Below are 12,082 nucleotides of genomic sequence, written 5' to 3' on the forward strand. Positions count from 1 at the left end.
AGAATAATGAAAGATTCTATTATTGCAACGATATCGTTGGAGGAAGATATCCACCAAATAACGCAAGTCGCTATAAGAACAACACCATTATCCGCTGAAGACATAAAACGCTATACTCAAGAAGACGGCGAGTTGAAGCGGGTTATAAGTTAACTCGGGCATGATTGGCCAACCCTCATAGACAGCAAAAACATTGAACATTATGCTCACCGACGAAATTTCCTATCACTCGTGGACAGGTGCGTAATGTTTGGAAATCGAGTCATTGTGCCCACAAGAATACGCCGGAAGGCGATGTTAGAACTGCGCTCTGCATACTCACGGGTAGCACCGATGAAAGCACTTGCACGTGGTTATGTATATTGGCCGGATATCGATGCTCACATCGAAGAATATAGCGCGAGATGTTCTGCATGTGCAAAAGCCATAAACGCGCCTCGCAAGACAGAAATATAGAGGTGTGGAACAGGGAAAAATCCGTAGTCGAGAGCACATGTGGATTTCGCCGGCTCTATTACCGGAAAACAGTTCTTGGTGGTCGTTGATGCCTTCTCCAATTGATCAGAAGTCCACTACATGAAGTCTGTCTCAACAAAAGCTACTGTGGAAAAACTGAGACAAGTATTCAGCTGTTTCTGGTGTCCCGATATATTGGTGTCCGATAGTGGACCACTGTTTACGTCGGCTGAATTTTCGAAGTTCTGCATCGCCAATGCCGTTAGGCATATCAAGACATCTCCAAACCATCCACAGTCCAATGCTTTAGTATAGAGGTTCGTCGACACATTTAAAAGAGCACTGCTTCAAGAAGAAGTAGAAGGATAAATAGAAGATATTATTCAAAGATTTTTACTAAGTTACTGCGCAACACCCAACCCAGCAACAAATAATCAAGAAAGTCCGGCAGAAGGAATTTCAGGAGGAAAGATCAGAATACCTATGGAATAAATGAAGCCAAAACATAGAACCAGTTTCCGCAAAAATAAACGAATGGAACGGCAATTCAACAAAAGACATGGTGCCTTACCCAGAAGGTTTAGTGTGGGACAAGCAGTAATAGCAAGAGATTTCCAGGGAGTAAAGCCAACCTGGAAGTTTGGCATCATAATCCGGAGAAAAAAGAAAGTCATCTATGAGGTAAACGTTGGACAAAAGATATCGGTGCGACACGCAAACTAGATACAGTCAGCAAGACAAAAGTGGAAGACAGGAAGTACTACAAAGTCAGATATACCGTTAAACATATTAACTGAGTCAGATAATGAAATTAAAGAGGACCCGAATAACAAGAAGACGTGAAAAACACTCCCAAGGCGGTCGCATCGCATCAAGCGGAAACCTAATCGTATAAAAATAAATCCTAAGGATCGTTGTTATCCCTTATGTTTCACTATATTTCCACACAAAGCTACATGGATATCATCGGACCACACCATGGAAAACCAGATAGATCATAATTGAGTCAGTAGAAAATTCACAAGGTTAGTGGAAGACACGAGAAGCGGGAGAGGAGCTGACATAGCTTCAGATCACCACCTGGTGGTTGTCAAGATGAAACTGAAGCTAAAGAAGCAATGGACAACTGGAGAAACAGTATTACAAAGATTCAATACAGCCTTCCTTCGACATGTTGACAAACTCAACGAATTCAAGATAACTCTCAACAACAGGTTCCAAGTCTTACAGGATCCACTGAAAGAAGAAGAAACTACCATGGAGGACTTTGTAAGCATCGATCGTGCACAGACCAAATCGCGACACTACGATCAAAATGATCAGGATGGCCATCAGACAGATCAAGTGTGGGAAAGCACAAGATCTGAGCGTATACCAGTCGAAGCACTAAAATCAGACATGAAAGTAGCTGCAAACATGCTCCACGTTCCACTCAGGAAGATTTGGGAGGAACAACTAGCACCGATGGACTGGAAGGAAGGATACCTCATCATGACACCAAAGAAAAGATATTTGAACAAGTATGAAAAGCATGAAGGCATCAAACTACTGTCAGTATCAGGAAAGGTTTTCATCAGTGCTGCTGAACCGGACAAAAAATTCAGTAGACGCCCAACTTTGAGATCAACAAATGGAACACTGTAAGGTTTAAGATCCATTTTAAAACTTTTGTGTATGAAAATCCCTCCATGAATACATTTGCAACTTATTCTTATTGGTTTCTCTAGTTGTACATTTTTGTTAGTGTTTTTTATGCCAAGTGCGATGTTAATATTTTATTTTATTACAGTTTTCTTACTCTTCTTTTGCCATTACTGGGTTTTTATGTTTCTTCCTGAGTTGTATTTATGTTGTTTTAGTTATTACTTAATCTTGGAGGCAGCCATAATGATTGTTCCCCCCCTTGAGTGTGTTGCTTGAGTTGACTGAGAAAGTGCATTTCGACTGTGCATTGGAGTACTTTTCCAGGATCGAAAACACTTTGTGTTAGAAAGCAAAAAACTGTTATCTTTTGAATGATTTTTCCTTGACCTATCCAGAAAGGGATAAAATAAGACAGTAATTTTTTCTACATTCATTACCAATTTGTCTATTTATTGTAATTAAGATCCATTATTGTGGGAACAATTATTGGTCGAATAACTGAGTAGTAATATTTGTTTAGGTAAAATTGTACATTAGTATTTATGATAAAATTTAGAACCGTTGTTTCCCCAATCACCTTGTTCTGATTTCGAATGGGGTCCGCGCGTCTCTACGTAACCAGACAGTTATTCTTCAGCCAAACGTAGTTCGGATTCTTCATAAGGATCGTTCGACATTACGGCTCGTCGTTGAACGATCGATTGAATGGAACTCATCACTACTCATCAACTTCCTTGATTATGAGAAAGCATTTGACAATGTGGATAGGAGAACATCATGGGAACCTCTTCGACACTATGGTGTACCTGAGAAGATCGTCAACATCATCCGGACTTCATACGACGGACTACAGTGCAAAGTGGTGCACGGAGGACAGCTAACAGACGCACTCCAAGTGAGGACCGGAGTCAGACAAGGCTGCCTACTCTCCCCTTTCTCTTTCTTCTAGTGGTTGACTAGATTGTGAAGAACTGGACATCTGACAGGAAGCACGGAATAAAATGGACAGGTAGGATGGAATTAGACGATTTGGACTTCGCAGATGATCTTACCCTTCTATCCCATACACACCAACAAATGCAAGTCAACATGAACAGTGTAGCAGCAGCCTCTGCATCTGTACACCACAGCATACACAAGGGAAGACCAAGATCCTCAAATGCAACATGGAGAACGCCTATTCAATCACACTTGATGAAGGAACTCTGGAAGAGGTGGAAACATTCACTTATCTCGTCAGCATCATCGATGAACGTGGAGGATCTGATACAGACGTATAGGCGAGGATTGGCAAAACAAGGACAGCATTCCTACAGTTGAAGAACATATGAAACTCGAAACAACTGCCAACCAATATCATAACCAGAATCCTCAATACGAACGTTGAGACAGTTCTACTGTACGGAGCTTAAACTTGGGGAACTACCACAAGCATCATCAAAAAGGTACAAGTATTTACAAATAATTGTCTACGCAAGATACTGAAACTCCGTTGAACTGAGGAATAAAAGCAGATATGAAGAGGCTGAATGTTAACCGGAAAGAACTGGATAGGATTGCCCAGTCTAGAGTTGGGTGGAGAATGCTGTTGAGCGGCTTATTTTCCTCCATGATTTGCAACATGAATAAGCAAGTAAGTATGTATCACAGCGTACCCACTAATGATCTGGTGGGGATGCGTGACCAAGCAGCTTCAGCCAGGTGATTTCAGTAAAATTAATACAGCCAGCATGAATCACCTGATAGAATTAATGTTAGCTATATTTTATTCAAATCTATTAGAGGAAAAAATGAAACAAGTTAAGGTACATCACCAGGGAAGTGAAGATTTCGGTCAATCAGGTAACAACAGAGAATACAATATTAAAACATCTGTATTTGACAGAAAAGGAGATCTTGAGACTCGGTGGCTCATCAATGAATTACCGGTGTTTTGTTAAAAACTTCGAAAATTGCTTCAACCGTGAGAGTATTTGATTAAGGGCTAGATTGAATTATTTGATCCAGTATTGTGACGGAGAAGGGAGAGCCGTTATCATTAAATGTACCATGTCAGAACCGGAGATATGTTATCATAAAGCATTGAAGCTTTTTGAGGAAACGTTTGGTCCAAGGCGCGTTGTAGCACGCACAGCTATTGTTAACCTGTTAAGTTGTCCTAACATAGGAAAGAGCCAAACAGACAGTTTTAAAAGATTGTCACGAGAAATGTAAGCAAGTGGTTTGGCTCTCGAACAGACGAATTGAACTCCTCCAGAACTACTGAAACTGACAACGCAAGCCCGACAAGAGCGGCCAAAGGTAGCTTATAAGATTATCAAAGGAGTTCAAGAGCTTCTGATTGGTAAGCCTGATGAGTCTGTCAATGAAAAACCTGATATGGCTAATACTATGTATGGCCGACTTGTTAGTCGACGTAGCAGTATTGATAATAGAAATCCTGGTGTTGTCAAGGAAAAAATTCAGTACTGGTTGCAATACAGCAAAGATATCCTGGGCATATACTATTATTGACAATATCTCCTTACATGATGGCTATGGTTACCTCAGTTTATTTTGTTTTGAGTGCTCAGGGGATCGTTCTTTGGATTGAAGCCAGAAGTTTAAAAACAAGGATTTTAGAGAAAGGAAAGAATTCGTTATTAAGCACAAGTTAGGTAACTTTTACTTGAAGACTAGCCATGTAACAAAAACTGTCAGTCGTCAAAATCACGTCCAGCTAAAGGGTGCGGTTGGCGGCACCATAGTCTGCTTCACATGGAGCGGGAGGAACGGAAAAAACACTGTTGAGGAAGTCTATGTCAACTTTTATCAATGTACAGAAACGGAAGATGATGAGCTCAACGGAGCTAAGAAGCTCAAAAATTACGCCTGAGAAGACACGTTAGTTATTATTCGTGTATCACTACAATATGCCGAGATCATCTGGACTTGGGCTTTTATAGATAGTGAAGCGGACACTTCTCTCATTATAGATGATCTGGCCAATAGGTCTCAATAGAAAGCCTAAAATAGTGTCTTCGATGACTTTTAATAATAAATCGTCGTTGGTGTGCAAAGAGGTCAACATAGAATTGTATTCGTTAGATTTACTGAAGCATATTAAGATCCAGAAGGTGTTGATGGTCGAAAAACTACTGCCAAAGTACAGAATTGTGCAAATAACTCATCAGATAGCGTCCTGATAGACTTACACTAGTCTCTGGTATCCAAAAAAAGTACTTAAAAATGGATTGGCATCTTGCCACATAAAGCACGTAAGCATGTAGGGAAGAATATACCGACCTGAGTAGTAGTAGATAAGACTGAGAAAACTGGTTTGAAAACATTGGCGTCAACATTTATAGGATCACATAAGATATGGAATTTCCGCACACTAAAAGGTTAAGTTTTGCATTGAAACCAAAATCCCAGCGAAAAAATCATAGTGTAGTGAGCAACTCAATCAGTTGTCTGGAACTACCGTTGGAGTAAATCTCCCGATGAGATACGTGTATATTCCCAGCTCAATTAGCTTTTAACTAACTGTAACTGCCCAAATAAGTGTATTGATCCAACCAATCAGTTAATCAATAATTTCAAACCAAAGGTCGTCTCTATCTTACTGTGTTGCCAATGTTACGATAGAACGAGGCAGGCGAACCGCCGTTGCTCACAAAGATGGCGGAAGTAGTGATTCTTGCCTCATCCTGATTGGTCACTGAGTTGGCTGCCGAAATTACGAACCAAAGTTGAGTTTATTTCCAGCCGTTAACAATAAACAACAATGAGTAGCCGTGCTGATAACATAGATCATTGTTGTTCTGTGTGGAATTGTAAAGGTCAGTGGAGTTTCATTCACTGCTAGCTTCTTTCACCTCCAATCTTAATGTAAACATTAATCTACACACTCAAGTCATAAGCGTATTTATCATAATCTCGCGTTAATGAACCAAATTGACGATGTTCGTGTATTATTGACCAAATGTTCGGAAGTGTAACTCATCGGACCTTTTTTGTCTGAGAAAGCCTCAGAAATGAACGTTTTATATCTACTTAATCCGCTAGATTCTTATATCGTAGTGTATTTCAGTCCATAACCATATTTGTATCCTTTATAGTCGTAACTCGTTCTACACCACTCAGATCCAGAACATTGTTTTTTGGCCATCTGCACTTAGTGATCACTACCTCTCATGACTAAGTTTACTTGTTTACGATATCCGTAGGAGACATCGTAATACTGGTCTACGTTGGATTATGTATGTAACTAAGGGCTCCTTTATTTCTCCGCTCATTAATATTACGGAATGTTTGTATGTATTTGTACATATATGAGTAGGAATAAAAGCGGGGTCGCTTCTCATTGGTCAGTTACATAAGCCATACTTGACCGTCATGTAAGTATATTTTAGCGAATACCAAAGTAAAACTATGTTAAGCACCAAGTAAGGTGTTCTGTATAACGTGTAGGGAGATTTCGTTGAAGACTATTGCTCCTTAAAAAGTTTCTATGGCATGTGCTCGTTCCTGACAAGTGAGTGCCTCTAATCTAAACATGGACTCCATGGTTTTTGTCCTACCCATCAATAAAGTCCTATACGTTCTATGTAAATCTCTTTACCATTAATTTTTGATTATATTTCTCAGTTCCAAGGCTATCCTTAGCTTTTTCTACTAAAAAGATGGCATGAAGACATTAGTTACTCAAACTCCATGGTAAAATCTACATCTATATATTAAAAGATTGTTATTCAGAATACTCCGTATCAAAACTGACTACAAGCTCTTATGTGATTTCGTTACATGAGTAATGCCCACGGTAGACGTAGTATACTTGTTGAAAACGCCAAATCGGTAGATCGGAGACGATATGAAACGGCTCAAAATTAGTTCCTGTGTCAAAAACCCATTCATTTCCTATTTGTACGTGATATCATTCAATATTTTCTATTGCTAGACTTTGTCTGTATGTTCAAGCCCATATTTTGTGTGTAGTTTTCCACTATCACCAATAATATTCCCAATTTAAAAAATATTAGAATGTCAAAATCACTGGTGAGACACTATGCCAGCCAAAACAACCCTACCAACTCAATATATTGGATCAAAACAGCGGCTTTTGACACTCTTCAGTTATTGTAGGAAAAAGCCTATTTGGTTAAAACTTTATTAATTGTGCTTCAAAACTTATTAGTACTCATACTTTCCTGATTTATAGAGGGTTAGCGTTTATCCTGTCCAGCTATTGCACATCATTCCTTCTGATCTGACCAGCTGTTGTATAAAAAACCATAGAACATAAACTCACTTTCTCCGTTTCTCACTTTCATATACCTACTTAAAAATTCTACTAACAATAGTATTTGCTGAGAAGTGTTTTTTCGTCAAGCACTCAACCAGAATATGCCAAAACCAAAAAGATTAAAGCATTATTTCGAAATTGAGAACGTTAATAGCTACTAAATTGTTATCCATTACGGTCACACAATTAGTTGTCATTCCATATTGTTCTATAAATAGTCATGTGTTTTCGATTGCATCATTGCTTATAGTAACACAGAATTAACTTTTTGTTGTTTATTTATCTTCTCGAATATTAGTGGCTATGGCAAATGTTCTGCAGTTTAATCTGTGCATTTTCCGTGTATGATACTGATATCACCCTGTTTTCTAGATCAAATCAGATAGAAAGGGGTTTGAACCTGCAACATTTTCGTTGAGGAATATATGTTTCAACTACTAGACCACTGGTATTTATTTATTTATTTCAACACATAAATATTGGCACAAGGAAGCACCAGATATATATGCGCCTCACAAATCTCATTTGATTTGTGTGAGGGTTGTGATACTGCTCAGGTGCCCAAACTGAAGCAGGTGGTTTTCTTAGGGGACCACACCCGGAGCCTTTGACCTAAAGGTCTAGTCCACAAGGCAGTGGAGCATCGTAAGGAGATGCAATCCTATGGTAGCCGGTGACCAACAATTGATTCATACGCCATTTGTTCCTTCAGGATACTGGAGCCCATATGCACCATTGTTTTGGAATCAGGGTTTTCCAACTCCCCTAGGTGGATCCTCCATATCCACCAACCCGGTTAAAGCTCCGGACATTCGCTTTTCGTCCTCTCAATTTCGTAAACAACACCCCCGCCACGAGAAGGCAGTGAGTAGGACTTCCCTGACAGAGGCTATATATTCGCGTGGCCATATGAGAGCATTTCGAGAGGGAGAGCGGACTCTCCCCACTCTCGGCCGTACCAGGGCATTAAGATTAAGTTTACTTTAAGTTGGTAGAGGTTGGGATTACAAATCATTGTTTAGTGAGTCACTAATTTATTCAATATATAATACTGTAGAAAACACTTCCGTCATAACTTTTAACTAAATCTTGTCCTTCTGAAAGCTCACTAAATGTAGTTGTGTAGGTCGCAGAAATCCAATAAAGATTAGTTTGCGACGTAAGTATATAATTTTTAAAAAAAAAGGCAGTCAAATAGAAAAAAATAAGATCATAAAGGTCTAAAGGACAACCCTTTTCTGTTTTTTGTGTGCCTTTGCTCCTTAATTCCTATTACTCCGGAGATTCATGCTGGAGAATTCATAACTCCTAAGTTGACTCATTTGTAGTAGGACATTAGCTATATTGTGCTTGCTGCTACGCAATAGTAACACAAGATTCGACTTAATCAGCAAACACATAGGAATTTTCACTTATACTGCCCCTGATGTCTATAATCTAGGCGATAGCTATTGGAAGGGCGAAAGGAAATCAGCCCTATCCTACAACTGCGAAGAATATATTTTGTGAAAAAACAGCCACTCTTTATATATAAATTTTCTCGGTAGTTATTAATTACATTTAAATATTTGTTGCTTAAAAACGAATTTAAGTTCATGTCGAATAACTTTCAAAACCGAGCGAATGTATAACAGGAATTTTCAGAATACAGTAGAATAGCACACTGAAATTAACGAATGTTAAACCAAACGACTATCATATCGAATTAATCAATGATCTTGCTCTTTTCCGTTTCATATCAATAGTCAGTTTTATTTACAGCATAACATTGTGACTTATTTATCAAGTGCTAGTTTATGTACTTGACTATATCTGAATGTGAGGAGTAACAATATTACTTAGATATCCAAAAGGAATTCGGTATATTGAATTATAACCTGTAGACAAATGGTTGAAAGCCAGGTGCTCTAACCATTAAGCTACTACTTCATTATTCACACTACGCGTACATTTCACAGCCATGAACTGAAGGGATTAAGGTCTATACCTGGTAACAAGTTTCCTGTCTTTCAAACTGCTAATAATCTATTCCCATCTACTTCAAGCTGTTAATTTGCCAAACTCGTGATATTTTTTATGTATAGGATCATAATGAGTCATAATAGGATTCTAACTTGCAGATTAAGTGTAGTAACAGTTGCTGCTACGCTGTTCACTGCCACGTTAATACTTCAGCCAGTAATCATCATATATAATTACTCATCTATAGCCAAGCATGTTCCTAAATCAATTGATATAGCTTATGTAAACACGATCCCTGGAAATATCACATTAACTCGTGACTGGAGTTTCGATCCTACTTTTTCAAAAGAACAAAACAATTTGTCAACATCTAATAACATACATCGAATATTCATAATTCCTGCATTTTCTTCTGGTTCTGATGATTTGGAGTATCCAATGGTGGTAGATATGCCAAAACTAGTTGGACAGGTTCTTTCAAACTTGACTGTAACATCTAGTCCAATAAATGATCCAAAATTTCCAATACTTATAAGTGAACATCAAAAGTGTAACAACATTCTCTTAACAACAGGAGAAGCTCCAGAACTAATAATTCTCATCAAATCTGCTCCATCAAATTTTTTACGCAGAAATGCAATACGCTTAACATGGGGTAATGATCTTTGCTGGGGTGGACGTCGTGTCATACATCTTTTCCTTCTTGGTAATGTCCCATCTAATAATGAACGTTTAAAATACATATTAAAAAATGAGTCCTATGTATATCATGATATAATTCAACAAGATTTTCTTGATCACTATTATAATAGTACATATAAAATTATGTTTGGTATTAATTGGGCAGTAAAATATTGTTCAAATGTCCCAATTATTATGTTTGTTGATGATGATTATTTTATCTATCCAAAAAATGTGGTTGCTTATATTGAAGGTTTAAGCACCGAGCTACGTAAACTTTTGATCAGTGGTTATGTTTGGTATAATGCTGGACCAGTTCGTAAGAATATCGGCAGTCACGATAAGTGGTTGGTTGATGACAAAGAATATGCTCCGCGTTATTATCCTCCATATGTGGCAGGGGGTAATTTTTTTTTATCAATGAATTTGGCACGTCAATTAAATATAGCTATGCGTTACACAAAATATCTTCGGTTTGATGATGTCTACCTTGGAATAATACTTAAGAAGTTATTACATGTACCGATGCATTTAAAAAAAGTCTACACATTCCACCCTGTAAATTTAAATTCATCTGAGATATATGAAATGATTTCTAGTCATGGCTTTGGCAAATCTGTTTCACAATTCTTCTTATGGGACCGCTTAAAATGTTCAACATTTTGTGTACACTCTATTGTTTAATTTACCATTTGTTTTTCTTCTTTTATACTATTAGAACAATACTTATGACGTTTCTCTTCTTTTTTTTAATCATCCTTCCTGGATCTATCCAATTATCAGTCAAGATAAAATGGTAGACAGTTTTACAGGAAACTTTGTCATTTTTATTCGCCTTTTGTTGTTGTTGGGTATCACCTGTCTTAATCATTTGTATTCTAATTGTACATACTTTTACTATTATCTGATATATGAAACAAGAAAATGTTCATTCTTGATATTTACTCAAATGCTCCCACTTATCGTTACCAATACTACTTTTGATAAAATTTCTGATAGACTAAATATATTTATTGATCAAAAGAATTTATACTTAACCAATAATGATTTTTTGTGTGTATACATATAAAATTTCATTTACTGGTATGAAGTCTTCAGCTATTTCATATACTCCCCATACCAGATGACGATTCAATAAATAATAGTTTTTTAGTTACAATTTTGTCCTAGTTTTATGGGTGGTCTCGAAAGAACAAACCGTTATTTTATACAGTTATTTCTGAAGATAAGCTACTGGGAAAATGTACCATCACAACTTATAATCTTTTGAAGTAGAAGAATTTACAGATTAAACCAAAGTTGGCGGCTGAACTTTCCGAGTCCTTGTACTATGTAAATGAGTTGTAAAAAGGTCAGTTATCCGTGACTTTGTAAATAACTGTTTCATATACCTAAATATTTTTTAAACATCTTGTTCAGTATCAATATCTTAATAAATGCAAATATACAATCTGACTACTAGAAGTAAAACAGCACACTGCCCGAGTAATAGATCTTAAACTGAAATACATAAAAACGTTCTGAATGTCATTCATTATCTCTTAAGATCTTATCGAGATCTTTTTATAAAAACTAGTTAATCTGTCAAGTAGTTTTATATGTAGATATACGACTACTATCTGGTACCGAGCATAACTGTTCTGATTTTATTTAGTTTTTCGATTATTGAACCTATTTGTAAATAAGTTAATTAATTGTTAATTATATTTATGTATATGAAATAAGAATCACTTTTTTTTTCCGCATATGTTGTCTTTGAGATGGTTTGACTGGGACCAAGAATCTATAAGAAATTCTCATTCAGAGGAATGAAAGCTTCATCAAAGTTAAGTGTACTCCCGCCTAACTTCGTATAAGCTTAACCAATGCTTATCAGTGCATTCCTAAAATCTAATTCAATGACTTAAGGATAATATGACAATCATAGTTTATTTGCTCCAAGAAGTCATGCTCAGTAAAAGATTTTGCTTAGATTATCAATAATCATACAAGTTGAAAGGATTGAGTTTGTTATTTGTTGGTAGCTAAGTGGATGGCGTTTGAAGCCAACGGTAC

General features: G+C 37.2%; 1 protein-coding gene across 1 annotated transcript; it reads left to right on the top strand.

Annotated features, from left to right (window-relative positions):
- Positions 1-9,460: 9,460 nt before the first annotated feature.
- Smp_006930 (beta-1,3 galactosyltransferase) lies at positions 9,461-11,186 on the top strand (the record flags this gene model as incomplete). The annotated part of the gene is made up of 1 exon (XM_018791197.1): positions 9,461-11,186. The coding sequence occupies one exon, from the start codon at positions 9,461-9,463 to the stop codon at positions 10,709-10,711; it is 1,251 nt and encodes a 416-aa protein (XP_018645610.1). The 3' UTR covers positions 10,712-11,186.
- Positions 11,187-12,082: the final 896 nt, after the last annotated feature.

This window comes from Schistosoma mansoni, assembly GCF_000237925.1.
Source record: "Schistosoma mansoni, WGS project CABG00000000 data, chromosome 3 unplaced supercontig 0192, strain Puerto Rico, whole genome shotgun sequence".
NCBI lineage: Eukaryota > Metazoa > Platyhelminthes > Trematoda > Strigeidida > Schistosomatidae > Schistosoma > Schistosoma mansoni.